Source organism: Macaca thibetana, chromosome 14, assembly GCF_024542745.1.
Source record: "Macaca thibetana thibetana isolate TM-01 chromosome 14, ASM2454274v1, whole genome shotgun sequence".
Classification (NCBI taxonomy): domain Eukaryota; kingdom Metazoa; phylum Chordata; class Mammalia; order Primates; family Cercopithecidae; genus Macaca; species Macaca thibetana.
Window position 1 is genome coordinate 81,512 of NC_065591.1, and position 17,573 is coordinate 99,084.

A 17,573-nucleotide genomic window follows, 5' to 3' on the forward strand; every position below is an offset into this window, starting at 1 on the left:
ACTCATACAACCAATGTTCATTGAGCGTCTTCTCTAGGCACACAGGAAGGAACTGGGCACAGAGGAGACCGAGATAGGCTAGTCCTTGCTCTCACAGAGCTGAGAGTTAAGTGGTTGGTTAGAGTGAGGGTGTTCTGAGAAAACAGAATCGAATGTGGGCCCTGCATCTGTGCTGGGTGGAGAGGGTCTCACAGAAGGCGTGTGGCCTTAGGAATGAATGAAGAGTGTGGGAACAGTGTACTCAGCGGAGGAAAAGGAAAATGTTAGTATCTTTGCTGAACTGAAAGACGAATGTGTGAGGCCAACATGAGTGGGTGGGAGAGAGCGTGGAATGAAGGAGGAACAAGTGCCTGGTGCAGAGACGGAGAGCGGTGGGTACAGGGGGAGAGTGATAGGTGCAGGGAGGGGAAAAGGGGTGGGTGCAGGGAGGGGAGAGCGGTGGGTGCAGGGAGGGGAAAAGGTGGGTACAGGGATGGGGAGAGCGGTGGGTGCAGGGATGGGGAGAGCAGTGGGCGCAGGAGGAGAGGTCTGTGCAGGGAGAACAGCCAGTTCACCTCAGCCAAGGGGAGGGGGGCACTGGGTGAAGGTGCCTCTGGAAGGTGGGAGTTGGGAAAAGGTGCTTAACAAGGACTTGAGCTTTAATGGTGAAGTATGTTCTTTTTTAATGAGATTATTAGAAGTAAATATTAATAAAATGTTAACTGTGGTAGGAATTATGGTTATTTTTGTATTTTTCTGAAACTTTCAGTTTTCTCAGTTTAACATAAACTTGTAAAATTCCTGCATAGTGGAGCAGGGTGGATATAGATGAGGTTACTGTGAAGAGGCAGAAAGCACAGATGCAGCCAGACCTAACTGTGGTCTGGTTATTCATTGATGTCTCAAAAAAATGTGCCACTCAGAAAGGAAGATGGCTAGTTACAGCAATTTAAAGGGAAAAAATTTGTAGATATATGTTGGCAGCATCTGTTCAGGCAGCAAAGCCTGTCTGGACAGAGAGTGCCCTTTCTACAGAGCTTGACCTGTCCAGTGCTTGAGGAAGAAGTGTCCTCAGCGAGGCTGCCTGTGTCAGGATATGAGTTGCTATTTGAATTAAAACAAGTCTCGGCCGGGCGCGGTGGCTCAAGCCTGTAATCCCAGCACTTTGGGAGGCCGAGACGGGCGGATCACGAGGTCAGGAGATCGAGACCATCCTGGCTGACACCGTGAAACCCCGTGTCTACTAAAAATACAAAAAACTAGCCGGGTGAGGTGGCGGGCGCCTGTAGTCCCAGCTACTTCGGAGGCTGAGGCAGGAGAATGGCCTAAACCCGGGAGGCGGAGCTTGCAGTGAGCTGAGATCACGCCACTGCACTCCAGCCCGGGCTTCAGAGCAAGACTCCGTCTCAAAAAAAAAAAAAAAAAAAAAACAAGTCTCCTTGGTTTAAGTAACGTTTTGATCTGTAAGAAGAGATGATGCACGTCTTGCAGAAGATTGTATTCTAGTTCTCATGACAATGATATTTTTCATTATAAATTAATAACTTGCTCTTTTGATTCAGAACAAGTCTGTAGAAATTAAGGAAACTTTTCCTCAGAGGGACTGCCCTGGCACTGAGCAGGCAGCAGCCCCTGAGGGACTCCCCTGGCACTGAGCAGGCAGCAGCCCCTGAGGGACTCCCCTGGCACTGAGCAGGCAGCAGCCCCTGAGGGACTCCACTGGCACTGAGCAGGCAGCAGCCCCTGAGGGACTCCACTGGCACTGAGCAGGCAGCAGCCTCTGAGGGACTCCACTGGCACTGAGCAGGCAGCAGCCCCTGAGGGAAGCCTCCTGGGCTGTTGGGTGTGTCCTTCCCGACAGCACCTTGACCAAGAGAGTCTTCTCGAAATGCCGGTACCCTGTGGCCTTGCCTGATGGTGTTTGTAGCATTAATACAGATCTTACCTTGTAAATTCCTTGCCTTGACAAAGTGTCCCAGTTAGATTTCCTAAGAAGAATGAAGAAGATGTGGATGAGCTTCAGCAGTCCGCAGTGTGAGATGTTTGGATCTGCTTAGCTGCTTTTTGTTCAGTCTACTGTTAGAGAGCGAATTCCAGAGCCCCAGTTAGGTAACTGATAAGCACAAACATGGAAGACATTGTTCTGTCTTTCTGTACTTTACAGCCTGATTTAGCAGCTAACGAAGCCCAGCTTCTGAGGAAAATTCAGTTGTTGTGCCTCATGGAGGTAAGCAGACACCCGGGAGCCACTTTGTCTGTGGTTTCAGATTTTGGTCAGGTGGGGGCGCTGCACTCTCCAAGCCTGTCCTGAGCAGTTTGAGTGCTGCTGCTTCTGCTGTGCGTCACTCTCTTCACCACCTTCCTTTTCCTTTGCCACCACTTGCTTTTTTAAGTTTATATTTGGGTCTTAGCTCAGACGACACCCTCCCACCCCGCTGAGGCCTTCCCTGACCATCTGAACTGAGATGAAGTAGCTGCCCCTCTCACCATGATGCAGTTGCCTCCTCGTTGCATGTCGCTTCCTGTTGACACACACATCTGTCTTTCCCCACTAGAACCTAAGCTTCTTGAGGAAGTGGCCCTTACATTTCTGGTTTGCCGTGGTCAACCCTGTGGTTTGAGGCCAAATTGTGGCCTCAAGTACTTGTTCAGGGATTGAATAATGGCTACTGTCAGAAATTCCTATAAGGCATTTTGCTGTTATCCTTCTTATCTAAGCATTGAAAGCTTGTTCTTAACAAGATGTAAGTCTAATATTAGGGAACTTTTTAGTGTATGGGGTACTAATAAGACATCTATTTTAGGAGCCAATACTGACAAAACATTCTTATCAGTTCTCTATTTTTATTTGGAAAAATAGTTTTAAATAGTTAATAAAATTTTTTCCAGATGACTTTCACACGACCTGCCAATCACAGACAACTTACTTTTGAAGAAATTGCCAAAAGTGCTAAAATCACAGTGAATGAGGTATGGTCCCTAGGCTCAGGGTGTTAGAGCAGCAGAGCTGCCACATGGAGGAGTCAAGGCTCTTGTGTGAGCGCTGTGCTCCCTGGACAGTAAAAAACGACGGGAGAAGCCATCTGGGTCCCTGGGGGTGTGTCAGGCTGTCCTGTCTTACACAAGCCTCCGTCTCTGCGCAGGTGGAGCTCCTGGTGATGAAGGCCCTTTCGGTGGGGCTGGTGAAAGGCAGCATAGACGAGGTGGACAGACGCGTCCACATGACCTGGGTGCAGCCCCGAGTGCTGGATTTGCAGCAGGTGTTGTGTTTGAAAACCATTATTCACCTCTGTGGGTTTTGGGGGGTTGTATCTATACTGTCTTAGTTTCATTTGGATGGGAGCCATTTGGGAAGAAAGCATTATCAGACGAGGTTTTGGAGAATGAATTACTGCTGTTGGGTTTTTCTAAGAGCTTAATTTAATGCAAGTCTGAGATTTGAACCCTGCATTTAAAAGCTTATTATTACAATAGTGCTAGTTGTGCTGATGGTGCTTTTTAATCTTAAGATAGGTACTCCAATCAAATACATTCCTGGTTCTGTGATTTGAGCTCACATCCATCTTACATTTGCTGGAAATGTAATCCTGTGGATTTCCTCTATTCTTGTCTGCTTTCTTTCATGCAAGTTTTTTCTAATGTCCTTGTGATAAGAATTAACCCGGGAAGTCCTGTCACACTCCCCCAGCTCAGAGGTCCTTTTTATTAGAGCTGCCCTAGAGAGTCAGCTGGAGATACAGAGCCGCCCCGTCAGGTGCTGTGGCGGCCACTTGGCCTGTGACTCCTGTGTGTCTTAATGCCCCTTGTGTCCGGATCTGCATTTCAGATCAAGGGAATGAAGGACCGCCTGGAGTTCTGGTGCACGGATGTGAAGAGCATGGAGATGCTGGTGGAGCACCAGGCCCATGACATCCTCACCTAGGGCCCCCTGGTCCCCTGTCGTGTCTCCTTTGACCACCTGAGAGAGGCGTTTGCAGCCGATGAAGCTGGCTGCTCAGACGGTCGACATTGAATTTGGGTAGGGGTTGGGATCCTGTCTGAAGTACAGACTGTTGTTGCTCTGAAAACAGGACTGTCCCTGTTGGGGGCCAGGCCACAGGGAGAAGACTTCTTTGTGGGTCTCTCCTGCAGTGGGTGGGGGTTTCTGGGTCTTAGGTGATAAGGGAGAGAGAGAACGCGTGAGGCAGGAAGTCCCCTAAAGTCCGTGTACTCCAAGGTTGATCTCCATCCCCATCCACCTGTACGGACATCTTTTCCATTGTGGTTTGAGAATGTTCCTATAATAAACAGCTCTGCTTTGTTCTTCTCGTGGCTCTGTTTTCTTGGGCTTAGCTTCCAGGCCAAGCCTCTGCCTGGAGGTTAAAAAGCATGAGTTGGAACCTTGGGAAGACGTGGTGGGGGTAGCCTTGGCCCTTCTCCTCCCTGCACGTACAGTAGACTGGGGCAGAACCCAGCACCAAGGGCTACCGAGGAAGCTGGTCCTATCTTTATTGTTAGTCAAGAGAGACCCAGGGGTATCCACTCGCTTCTCCAGCCCTGTCAGGTACCTGCCCCGACCCAGGCATCCATCTGCATCCTTGTCACCACTCATCATTCAAATAGCCACCAGCGTCTGTGACCCAGTGTGCCCCAATGCTGACATGAGCCATCTCTGGGACTGGGCGTGTAAGGGAAACCACCTTGAGGTTCCTCGTCTGGGAGTGGAGGTGCACGTACACAGAGAATCACAAAGTGAACGTTAGGTGGAAAGACGGTTTAATGCGATCTTTCAGTCCTGTGCCTGCAGTGACAGCATGGAGCTCTTGTGGCTCTCCAGGCGGGTGAGATCCAGCCTCCAGGAACCAGGAAGCTGATGAATATGAGTGAGAGCCCCATGGCCTGCTCCTGATGGAGGAAAGTACCCACGAGCCCACTAAGCTGGTAGGGGAGTCAGGCCTGGGCCAATAAGGGAGGTTGCCTGCCTGCCCTCTGTCCCTCAGGTCCCACAGTTTGGGATTTGGGAGACAGACTGCCCCGGCCCCCCTCCCCTAGCCATGTTATCGCCATCTGCCTTCAAACCTCTGTGTAGTGTGAGCAGTGAGTAACCACTGTCGTCAACACATCTGGCAGCCTCTGGCCCTCGCTGGGCAGACCAGTCTCAGACATGATGTGCACGCTCCTGGTTACCTGTGGCTGTGCATGTCAGAGTGTGTACAGAACAGCAGAAACAACCAACATTTTAAATCGCAGGCAAACAAGCACAGGGCCCTTTCTCTCAATGGCATTCCTGTTCAGAGGGCTGAGAAGAGGTCAGATTCCCCGTGCTCTGCATGGGCAAAAGGAGACCCTATCTGGAGCCCTGTCTTCTCCAGTGGCCAGGTTCTGAGGCACCAGCCAAATTTCACCCTCAGTTTCCTCCCGAATCAGCCTGGGCCCAGTCCTCCCCCATTTCCTGAAGCTGAATCAGATGCCAGGCTGGAGACCAGTTCTTACTTTTGACTTTAGCCCCAGAGGTTTAAGAGCAAATCTGGCCTAGAATGAGGACCTTAGTCAGGTTCAGGTCTTAGCTGTGTGACCTTGGGCAAATGACTTTCTTGACCTTGGTTTATTTCTGCTGAAAACAGACATTCATACTCCAAGAGTGGAAATGGTTAACTTAGGTTTTAGTTTTCACCTGTGCTCTCATCTGACCCCCAAAGCAGCCCTCCTCTTCCTGTTTAAGGGGATGAAGTTAATGGATCCACCAAGCCTCCGAGCTCAGCCTAGCAGCCATCTCTGGCCAGGTGAGCAGAGCCTCAGAACTGGGAGCCCGTCCCTGCTGTTGACTCTGCTGCCCGTTTGGAAGCCTGGTCTGCAGGTGATGGCTGCAGAGACCCCTTTCCTGGCGTTCAGACACTGTTGTAGTCATGGCTGAGGCCCAGGGCCATGGTCACCTCTCCCTTTTTCCATCCTGGACTTCTGTGTCACCCCAAAACCCAGGGAATGGGCTGAGTTCTCAAGACTGCTTGCTGCTACCTTGGAGGTCACTTACCGCGGGAGAGGTGGGTGTTTTGGCCGGCTTGGAGAGATGTGGGCCTTTGGAACTGTCCAACGCCTCAGCGGGGCTTGGAGCAGCCTGAGGGCAGCGGGCAGCCTCAGAATGGTTCTGGGGTCAAGGTTCTTCCTGAGTCCCAGCTGGGTTTCCCTGGCGTGTCCTCTTGGCATATCCTCGACTTGCTTGGGTGTTGGGGCTTTTTATAGCTGAAGGGGGAGCTGCAGCCGTCCCCTCCTGTCACAGGGCTTGGCAGAAAGGACGCCTGCTTGCAACTGGGAGAGGACCAGCCTCAGACCAGCAGCCCCAGCCTGGCACTCCCTGATGTGACTTCAAGTAAAGCAGTCGCAGTGTGGGGAGCTGTGACCCCTCTGGAAAGGGCTTTCATTTCTTTGTGAAAAATGTTTGGGAGGCCGAGGCAGGTGGATCACGAGGTCAGGAGATCAAGACTATCCTGGCTAACACAGTGAAACCCCATCTGTACTAAAAAAAAAAAAAATTAGCCGGACGTGGTAGCGGCGCCTGTAGTCCCAGCTACTCGGGAGGCTGAGGCAGGAGAATGGTGTGAACCCAGAAGGTGGAGCTTGCAGTGAGCCGAGATCACGCCACTGCACTCCAGCCTGGGCTACAAAGGGAGACTCTGTCTCAAAAAAAAAACAAAAAAACAAAAAGAAAAGAAAAATGTGAAAAATGACCTCCACAAAGGAGCAGGGCCAGGAAGTCAGATTTGAGAATGCAAGCGGGGGCCGGGTGCGGTGGCTCATGCCTGTAATCCCAGCACTTTGGGAGGCCGAGGCAGGCGGATCACAAGGTCAGAAGAGTGAGACCATCCTGGCTAACACGGTGAAACCCCATCTCTACTAAAAATACGAAAAATTAGCCGGGCACAGTGGCTCATGCCTGTAGTTCCAGCTGCTTGGGAGGCTGAGGCAGGAGAATCACTTGAACCTGAGAGGCGGAGCTTGCAGTGAGCTGAGATCACACCACTGCACTCCAGCCTGGGCGACAGAGCGAGACTCCGTCTCAAAAAAAAAAAAAAAACGCTGGGGGGAAAAGTGACATACTTTTGAAGTAAGCCCTAAATATCTGAGGTGCCAGCCATGCAGTACTATGTAGAACTGTTTTCAGATTCTCAGATTTTGGGATTCCTGGGTGAGCTGCTGAACGTTCTTGAGTGATGCGTTACCACAGAGTGACCTAGAGTTGGCAGCTCAGCTGCACTCAGCTCACCTCATGATGTCTGAGGAGGCAGCCTCTGTTCCTCTGAGAATGCCGCGCTACCTGGTGGGAAGGAGTTCAGCAGTTTCTGAGTGCTGGCTGTGGGCAGGGGGTTCTGTCTGACCCCAGGTTCCTTCCCTTGGGGCCCACAGGTAGGTCAAGGCGCCCAGGGACACATGTGCTGGGTTAGTTGGGCTCTGGCCCAGTCTCCCAGCCTCTTCTGCAGATAATGAGTGGTTCATTCCTTCCCGCAGCAAACACTTACTAATAAAATTGTTTTCCTGCTCTCTGGGAGACAGTTTCACCCACACCTTCCCTCAGTGCAAACTCCTACCCCCACCCCCTGAGAGAGCCTGCACGCACTGCCCCAGGCAGCCTGTGCCCTGTGCCCCCGAGGCCTCCCTTCCACCACATGCAAAGGACAGTTCTCTGGCATCTTCTCCAGACTTTTTCTCTTTGGTTGCTGGTCTCTGAGCTCCTGGTTTTTTTCACCCCGTCCAGGCCTTGCCTGACCTCATGGCCCCAGACCCCTCTCAGTCTTTCCACCCACCCTCTCCAGACCTCATTTGGTCCAGATGGCCTGACAGCCCAGCTATTCCTTGTCAGTCACAATCGCTGGGATCTGTTGACCATTAGCCTTTACACCCACCTCATGGTCAAGTTCCCAAGGCCCTGTGGTGCCCCCTTCAACCTTCTGCAGCCCCTCTCAGCTGCTTAGGCCAAATGTCTTAGTGTGAGCCTCCATTTCCCTCAGGCACTCACGCGCACATCGAGCCCACTGACTCCCCACCCTCCCTAAGTCCAGCCTCAAACATGTCCTCCACACAGCAGCCCAGACAATCTTCTAGAACAATCCGGTCTTGTTGCTGCCGCTGCTCAGTATCCTCCAACAGGCTTCACTCACCACCAAGGCCTGAGTGCTCTGACCACCGCCTGCCGTGCTGGTCCTGCTCCTACCCCTCATCTGATCTCCCTGCACCCCAACAAGGCTCCTGCCTCATCCCAGACATGAGCTGATCACAGCCCAGAGAGACAATCCCGAATGCTGAAATCCCAAAAAATCAAAATTCTGAAAATATAATTCTGGAAAAAATTTTTAAATTCTTTAAAGGATATTTATGTACTTTTCTTTTCTTTTCTTTTTGAGATGGAGTTTTGCTCTTGTTGCCCAGGCTGGAGTACAACGGCACCATCTCAGCTCACTGCAACTTCTGCCTCCTGGATTCAAACAATTCTCCTGCCTCAGCCCTCTGAGTAGCTGGGATTACAGGTGTGCGCCACCACACCCGGCTAATTTTGTATTTTTAGTAGAGAGGGTTTCTCCATGTTGGTTAGGCTGGTCTCAAACTCCTGAACTCAGGTGATCTGCCTGCCTCAGCCTCCCACAGTGCTGGGATTACAGGCATGAGCCACCACGCCCGGCCATTTATTTACATTTTTAAAGGGGATTTATTTGAGAAACATAAAAACATGACAGAACACATCATAGGCCACTTTACACAATAAAATAGACAATAATAACATCCATGTTTCTGCAAGTGTAAACAGCCATACCAATGACAGTTATGCGCAGATGAACTGTATTTGTAAAGAAATATGTTGAGGCCGGGTGCAGTGCCTCACGCCCGTAATCCCAGCACTTCCAGAGGCCGAGGCAGGCGAATCATGAGGTCAGGAGATCGAGACCATCCTGGCGAACACGGTGAAACCCCATCTCTACCAAAAATACAAAAAAATTAGCCGGTTGTAGTGGCAGGCACCTGTAATCCCAGCTACTCAGGAGACTAAGGCAGGAGAATGGTGTGAATCCGGGAGGCGGAGGCTGCAGTGAGTCGAGATGGCGCCATTGCACTCCAGTCCGGGTGACAGAGCAAGATTCCGTCTCAAAAAAAAAAAAAAAAGAAATATGTTGACAGAGGAAATACGTGAACTGCGTGAACACATATCACTTAGGTGGGAATTGCGTGCGCCCAGCTTCATAACTGCAGTCTTCTGAAAAGGCAGGATGAACAACCTACGTCTTCTGACGGGCTCAATCAAGAATCGCAACAGATCACCCCCACATATGCAGTTGCCAAAAAAACGAGGTCTAGAGAAATTTTTCACAAATGCAGATGTACAAAAAGGACATCTCTTCATTTATTGAGGAAATTTCCCATTTTTATGTACACACACAGTCAACATTGTGGTAATGCACTTTTGTGGAGTCAGTTTTGCAAAAAATGCCTAAAACAGAACACTGTATGAGTCACTAAAACAATTTACATCTTCAGTATTGAAATGATGCAAGGATAAAATCAGCACCGTGAACTGTAAAAAAAAATGCTGACAATTTATGATGATGAAAAAAGCAAAAAAAAAAACCAAAAAACTATACAGAAAATTCAATTTGAAAAGGCCATATGTTGAATTTTCTACATAAGTCATATTGCAGGAGTAGATTATGGGCAACTATGCAGAGCTATTCTGTAAGAGCTGGCAAGCTTCCATGACCCCATTAACTGTAGTCTGAAGTCTTGCATCACAATGAATAGCTGCTTTTTTTTTCTTTTTTTTTTCTTTTAGGACATGGCTTTCCTTGGAGAATACATTCAAATTCATTTTCTAGGTGGCGCTGCTTTTTAAAAATTTCTGTGATTCCTGTGATTGTGATTTTTGGAATTTTAAATATTAGAGATTTTACACTTTAGGGGTTTTGGTCTTTCAGGATTTCAAGACTCAGGAGTGTGTCTTTCAGGATTATAATCCAAACACATCCCAGACACAGCGCACTCCCACCCGTCACTGGTGCCTTTGTCTGGACAGCCTTTCCCTCATGTTTTTACTGGTTTCTTTAGATCATTTAGGCTTTGCTCAAATGACATCTCCTCAGATATAGCTTGTTTACTGTCTGCTTTTGAAGCTGGAATATAAGTCCCATAAGGGCAGAGACTCTGTTGTGTTCACCACCGAATCTTTGGAGCCTGGAGCAGTGTCTGGTTTAGCAGATTTTTCAGTCAATGTTGCATGGATGGATGGACAGATGGGCATATAGATATATGGATGGGTGGATGGATGAATGGATGGGTAGATGGGTGAGTGGATGGACGACAGATGAGTGAGTGGATGGATGATGGATGCATGGATGGATGGATGAATGCACAGATAGTTAGGTGGGCGGATGGATGAATGCACAGATAGTTAGGTGGGCGGATGGATGAATGCACAGATAGTTAGGTGGGCAGATGGATGAGTGTATGGATAAGTAGATGGATGAATGGATGGGTGGATGGGTGAATGGATGGGTGGATGGGTGAGTGGATGGACAGACAGATGAGTGAGTGGATGGATGATGGATGCATGGAAGGATGGATGAATGGATGGATGGATGGATGAATGGACAGATAGGTGGATGGATGGATGAGTGTATGGATAGGTGGGTGGATGAATGGATGGGTGGATGGGTGAGTAGATGGACGGACAGATGAGTGAGTGGATGGATAATGGATGCATGGATGGATGGATGGATGGATGAATGAATGTACAGATAGTTAGGTGGGCTGATGGATGAGTGTATGGATAGGTGGATGGATAGATGCATGGAGGATGGATGGATGGATGGACGGATGGGCGGGTGGGTGAGAGGAGTGCATGGGTGGATGGATGCAGGGATGACTGGATGGATGTGTGGATGGACGGATGGATAGATGAGTGGATAAGTGGATGTATAGATGCATGGATGAATGGATGGATGGATGGACACATGGGTGGGTGACTGGATGGATGAGTGAATGGGTGGATGAGTGGATGGGTGGATGGATGGATGAGTGGGTGGATGGGTGGACAGATGGGTGGGTGGGTGAATGGATTATTGGAGGAGTTGTTATAAGGATGGATGGAGTTTCAATTATATGCTGGGACCTGGGCTAGATTTGGAGGATACAAAGCCGAGTCAGACGTGAGAGACAACTGTGGGCGTTACACTTCTCCATCAGAATGACCCACAGTGTTGTCATTGACCATGATAAAGGCCACAGCTGAGTCCAAGCCCAGGAGCCAGTAGAAGTAGTAGGACATCTGACCCCACCTAGGCCCCCAGATTTATCCATGGTCATTGTCTGTACCTCCGGGCTTGGCTGTGGTCATCACCCTCACTATAGACAATCACGCCCCTATCCATTTGTTTTGAAATGGTAAATTGGTGATATGAGCAAATTTCACTAGGAACATGATTTTACTTTTGTTCTTCCCCAGAAACCACATTTGTCCTAAATATGAGACTACTTTCTAGGCTTTCCACCCGACCTTCCAGGTCCCTGGCCAGTCTTCATCTGACTTGGTTTCTCAAGCAGGAGCCAAGTCCTGTGAGGCCAGAGGAAGGAGGGTGTCCTGAATGTTATCTTCAGCAGTGCTGGGCTCCCGATACCAGCCTCAGGCCGTGGGGGGCTCTGCCCCTCCTCTGTAATAATCCCTTCCGCCTGAACCTTTAATTATAGCTTTGGGGTCCAGTTCTGGATAAGGCTATGGACCTGAGGGCTTGTTCAAAGGATCACTCTCCCAGCCTATGGTGCTTTGTCTTTTACAGATAAGAACTAGCCGCACCACCACCCAGGCTTGCCCCTGAGGGAGGCCTCCACCTCTGCCCTTTTTGGGCTTAATTGGAGTGGGGGGTGTAGGTGGTGTGTGTGGGTGGGCAGTGGAGAAGCCCACTGTGCTGCAGGACATTAGGCTTCCAAACAAGCCCCCAGCCAGCCCAGCCTTGGGTGGGTGATGCCCCTGATGAAGGCCGAGAGGAGGGAGCTGGCAGGGGTGCCAGCAGCAATGCCAGGAGGAGACACTGCCCTCCAGGGGAGATTTTGCAGGCCTCCCTCAAGCCCAGATGGCCACGCCGGCCGTGGCCTTCAACCTCTTCCCATCTGCCCCCTCACCGGTCTTCCGACCTTTCTGACCTTTCCAAGCACAAACCTGTCCTCACTTCACACTCACACAGCTTCTGCTTGTGGGGCCCCACCTGCAGCAGTGAGCTTTGGTCTTTATCCTAGCCTCGTTTTTAGTCCCCAGTTTGAGCCACTTGTTCAAACCAAACCCTATGGTTAAAGATCCTGAGGCCCCCACCCACAGCAAGGCTGCCGGAAATGGTGTCTCCTGTCATCACCCTGAGGCCTAGACCCTCTTCCCCCCACCCCCAGGTCTGCCCTTTAATAGAAGGAAAATGATGTGACCCAGAGAGAAAGAGAAGGTGGCCGAGTGGGGATGCAGGATGGATGGAGATTAAGGCCCCATGTAACAGCTGGGAAACTGAGACTTGGAGAGCATTCAGAGTTCCAGGCTCAGGGTCTTCCAGACCCATCCCGGCCCACCCCGGCCCACCCCGGCCCATCCCGGCTCATCCTGGCCCATCCTGGACAGGGGCAGCATCAGAAGGTGTGCTCAAGGCTGTGGATAGACAAAAGTAGTCCTGTTACCTGAATCTTCACGCTCACCGTCTTCAGCCACTCAGCACATATCTGTCAAGCTTGCCCTGGACATACCCCTAATGCCCCTGGAAGGCGGGAGGAAGACCAACCACCATGCACACCCTCTCTCACAAAGCTGCAAGGCCACCTTGGCCTGTAGGACCACCTGGAAGGTCTGGTGGACACCTGTGGGCACATGGCACCACCCTGTGTCCAGACTTGGAAACACAGAAGCTGCTGGAGGAGGCACAGATGGGGGCACAGCCCTCTTCCATGGAGCTCCTCGAATCAGAGGCCCAGAAACAGCACACATGCATGAAAACATTTACAGGCTCCTTTTTTATTGCATTAGAAATATATTTCTTCACGTAAAATAGTGGTTCGTAAAGTGTGGTTCCTGGACCAGCAGTATCAGCATCACCTGCCTTGTTGGAAATGAATCGGAAAGTGGGGTGGGCCTAGCAATCTGTTACAACCACCCCCCAGGTGATTCTGATACACAGCCAAGTTTGAGAACCAGCCGGGCGTGGTGGTTCCTGCCTGTAATCTCAGCACTTTGGGAGGCCAAGGTGGGCAGATCACCTGAGGTCAGGAGTTCGAGACCATCCTGGACAACATGATGAAACCCCGTCTCTACTAAAAGTACAAAAATTTGCTGGGCGTGGTGGCGCATGCCAGTAGTCCTAGCTACTCGGGAGGCTGAAGCTCATGCCTGTAATCCCAGCACTTTGGGAGGCCGAGGCGGGTGGATCATCTGAGGTCAGGAGTTCAAGAGCAACCTGGCCAACATGGTGAAACCTCATCTCTACTAAAAATACAAAAATTATCCAGGCTTGGTTGTGCACACCTCTAATCCCAGCTACTCGGGAGGCTGAGGCAAGAGAATCGCTTGAACCCAGGAGGCAGAGGTTTCAGTGAACTGAAATTGTACCACTGCACTCCAGCCTGGGCAATAAGGGCAAAAAATAAAAATAAAAAAATGAAATAAAATAAAAAGAGAAGAAAAGAAAGACGCAAACTAAGCATAGAAGAAATTTCCTTAGTCTTTTTTTTTTATTTTTTTTATTTTTTGAGACGGAGTCTCGCTCTGTCACCCGGGCTGGAGTGCCGGACTGGAGTGCGGTGGCCGGATCTCAGCTCACTGCAAGCTCCGCCTTCCGGGTTTAGGCCATTCTCCTGCCTCAGCCTCCCGAGGAGCTGGGACTACAGGTGCCCGCCACCTCGCCCAGCTAGTTTTTTGTATGTTTTAGTAGAGACGGGGTTTCACCGTGTTAGCCAGGATGGTCTCGATCTCCTGACCTCGTGATCCGCCCGTCTCGGCCTCCCAAAGTGCTGGGATTACAGGCTTGAGCCACTGCACCCGGCAATTTCCTTAGTCTTATCTTTAATAAACAAACAGGGCTGGGTGCAGTGGCTCATGCCTGTAATTCTAGCACTTTGGGAGGCTGAGGCAGTCAGATCATCTGAGGTCAGGAGTTTGAGACCAGCCTGACCAACATGGAGAAACTCAGTATCTGTTAAAATTACAAGCCTGTAATCCCAGCACTTGCAGTGAGCTGAGATCCGGCCACTGCACTCCAGCCTGGGCGACAGAGCGAGACTCCGTCTCAAAAAAAAAAAAAAAAAGAAAATTACTGGGCTCACTCGTTTGGAAAACATCAGCTGCTCCCACTGGGTGCCAGGACCTGTGCTAGGTGCTTGGGAAGTGTCAGCAAGCAAAACAGACAAATCCCCAGCCCACATGGAGGGGCTAGGAGAGAGGAGGAGGGGGAGGAGCAAGGAGGGAGGGAGGAGTGAGGGGGAGGGGGAGGAGGAGGAGGAGGAGGGGGAGGAGGGAGGAGGAGGGGGGGGGAGAGAGAGAGGGGGAGGGAGGAGTGAGGGGGAGGAGCAAGGAGGGAGGGAGGAGGAGGGAGGAGGAGGAGGAGGGGGGGGAGGAGGAGGAGGAGGGGGGAGGAGCGAGGAGGAGGGGGGAGGAGAGAGGAAGGAGGGAGGAGCGAGGAGGAGGGGGAGGAGCGAGGAAGGAGGGAGGAGCGAGGAGGAGGGGTGAGGAGAGAGGAGGAGGGGGAGGAGTGAGGAGGGGGAGGAGCGAAGAGGAGGGGGGGAGGAGCGAGGAGGGAGGGAGGAGCGAGGAGGAGGGGGGAGGAGCGAGGAGGAGGGGGAGGAGGGAGGAGGGAGGGAGGAGCGAGGAGGGGGAGGCGAGGAGGGGAGGAGGAGGGGGGAGGAGCGAGGAGGAGGAGGGGGAGGAGCGAGGAGGGAGGGAGGGAGGAGCGAGGAGGGGGAGGAGCGAGGAGGGAGGGAGGAGCGAGGAGGGAGGGAGGAGCGAGGAGGGAGGGTGGAGCGAGGAGGGAGGGTGGAGCGAGGAGGAGGGGGAGGAGGGAGGAGAGAGGGAGGAGCGAGGAGGAGGGGGAAGGAACTGGACAGGACATGGTGCCAGCCCGAGGGCAGAATGAACTTCAGAGAAGTTTGAGAGCAAAAGGTGCTTTGCTGCTGTTAGACCCTGAAATTCCACAGACCCCTGGACAGTTTTGGGAGCCGGGAGGGTGAGGAGAGTGGATGAAGCATCGCGGGGTGGACCCTGGAGAGATGGGGCAGTGAACGGGTGTGAGGGACTGTGGGATCCTCTCGGGGCGCCGGGGAGTCACTGTTTGCCCTGAGGGGAATCACCGCAGCGGGGACAAGGCTCGGGGGAAACACTTCCTTCTGCGAGGGCGCTGCTGAGCCTCACCTGCTGGAGCTCGCACTGTGCAGTTCACGTTGTGCCCTCACTTGAGCTTCTGATGAGGACGCTGGAGACTTGGCCCTTTTGTTTTGTTTTGTTTTGTTTTGTTTTTGTTTGTTTGTTTGAGACGGAGTCTTTGCTCTGTCGCCCAGGCTGGAGTGCAGTGGCCGGATCTCAGCTCACTGCAAGCTCCACCTCCTGGGTTCACGCCATTCTCCGGCCTCAGCCTCCCGAGTAGCTGGGACTACAGGCGCCCGCCATCTCGCCCGGCTAGTTTTTTGTACTTTTTAGTAGAGACGGGGTTTCACCGTGTTAGCCAGGATGGTCTCGATCTCCCGACCTCGTGATCCGCCCGTCTCGGCCTCCCAAAGTGCTAGGATTACAGGCTTGAGCCACCGCGCCCGGCCGACTTGGCCCTTTGAAGTCCTCACCTGTCCGTCCTCGGGCTGGGGGTGGTGGCTAGGAGGGGCTGCATGGCTCCTGCCCTGGGGTGGTCCCGGCCATCCCAGCTCCCTGGTAAACAGGCTTCTCAAACTAGGGTACCTGGTCCTTGGGAGTTACCTGCAAACCCTGTTCCTCGCTCTAGTTCCCCACCTCCATCCCTCCTCTTGCCTCAGCCCCTTTCTCATCTCACACGCCACATCTGATCCACCCTTTTTATGCATATGCAGAATGTGGCTCCCTCCCTGATTCCCTTCCCCTCGGGAGAGCCTGACGTCTCCCTCCCCTCACACCCTCCCCAGCTCCACAGCAGCTCTCCCAGCCACCCAGGCCTCCTGTGTCCTGACTGGGCCAGCTCCTGCCAGACCATGGCCCTGCCCTGCACCTGACTGTATCCCCACAGCTGACCCGCCCACTCGTGTCTTCTCTCCTCTCTCTGCTCTGCTCTGTCCTTCGCACTGTTTTTGTTTTTTGTTTTTGTTTTTGAGACAGAGTCTCGCTGTCACCCAAGCTGGAGTGCAGTGGTGTGATCTCTGCTCACTGCAATCTCTGCCTCTCAGTTCAGACAATTTTCTTGCCACAGCCTCCCGAGTAGCTGGGATTACAGGCGCCTGCCACCACGCCTGGCTAATTTTTGTATTTTTAGTAGAAACGCGGTTTCACCATGTTGGCCAGGCTGGTCTCTAAGTCCTGACCTCCAGTGATCCACCCACCTCAGCCTCCCAAACTGCTGGGATCACAGATGTGAGCCACTATGCTCTGCCCTTGGCACTGTTTAATCCATGTGTTGTTTATTTATCGTGTTTACTTTCTGTCTCCCAACAAAGGCGTAGCTCCTTCTGGGCAGGGCATTTTCTTCATGCCCTCAGGTACCGCCTACCGCCCTAGAGCAGGAAATAGTGGTCAGCACCAGCTGTGAGGAACATGGTATTGCGGCCAACACAGGAACCACTGACCACAGGGCAGGCACTATTTACAAATTGTGGTAAAGGATCACACATAACAGAACTTTGTTTTAATCATTTTTAAGTGTACAGTTCAATGACTTTAGTTATATTCACAATATTGTGTAACCATCACCACTATTTCCAAAATCCTTTTTATCCGTCAGACAGAAACTCCCTCCCCGTTAAACAGCAACTCTGCATTTCTCCATCCCCCCAGCCTCTGGTCTACTTTCTGTCTCTATGGATTCGCCTGTTCTAATTATTTCACAGAAGTGGATTCATACAGTGCCCGTCCTTCTGTGTCAGGTTCATTTCACTTAGCGTGATGTGCTCAAAGTTCATCCATGCGTCAGGACCTCACTCCTGAATCGTATTTCTCTGTGCGGATAGACTGCGCTTTGTTCATCCCCGTTCACCTTTTAGGAACACTCAGGTTGCTTCCACACTTTGACGATTATGAACAATGTGTCATTTGAGTTCCTGTTTTCAATTCTTCCGTGTCTTTTGATTAAAAAACAAGCCTTTCAACACAGTTGCATCATTTTACCACCAGCAATGTGGGAGAGCTTCCCATCACTTGTTTTTTTCATGTTTGTTTTGTTTAGTTGTGTAATCATTGCCATCCTAGTGGAGGTAATATAGTATCTCACTGTTATTTTCATTTGCATTTTCTTAATGACTAACGAGGTTGGGCATCTTTTCACGTGCTTGTCAGTCACTCTCATCTTTTTTTTTTTTTTTTTTTTTTTTTTTTTTTAAGAAATGTCTATTCAAGTCCTTTGCTCATTTTGAAATTGGGCTGTTTGGTTTTTGGTTGTTGATTT

At 51.2% G+C, this 17,573-nt stretch overlaps 2 protein-coding genes and 1 pseudogene across 2 annotated transcripts in view; 1 reads left to right on the forward strand and 2 right to left on the reverse strand.

Moving 5' to 3' along the window:
- Positions 1-4,284, forward strand: part of PSMD13 (proteasome 26S subunit, non-ATPase 13) — a 65,393-nt gene extending 61,109 nt beyond the window's left edge. The window contains exons 11-14 of the mRNA XM_050758953.1: positions 2,144-2,206; positions 2,869-2,949; positions 3,123-3,239; positions 3,806-4,284. Coding sequence (XP_050614910.1) covers positions 2,144-2,206; positions 2,869-2,949; positions 3,123-3,239; positions 3,806-3,901 — 357 coding nt within the window. The 3' untranslated portion in view covers positions 3,902-4,284. The remainder of the gene's footprint in view (positions 1-2,143; positions 2,207-2,868; positions 2,950-3,122; positions 3,240-3,805) is intronic.
- BET1L (Bet1 golgi vesicular membrane trafficking protein like) overlaps positions 1-16,968 on the reverse strand; it is a 69,036-nt gene extending 52,068 nt beyond the window's left edge. Inside the window, exon 1 of the mRNA XM_050758958.1 lies at positions 16,959-16,968. The gene's annotated coding sequence lies outside the window, so the exon portion shown is untranslated. The remainder of the gene's footprint in view (positions 1-16,958) is intronic.
- Positions 4,671-6,197, reverse strand: LOC126936322 (cytochrome c oxidase subunit 8B, mitochondrial-like; annotated as a pseudogene).
- Positions 16,969-17,573: the final 605 nt, after the last annotated feature.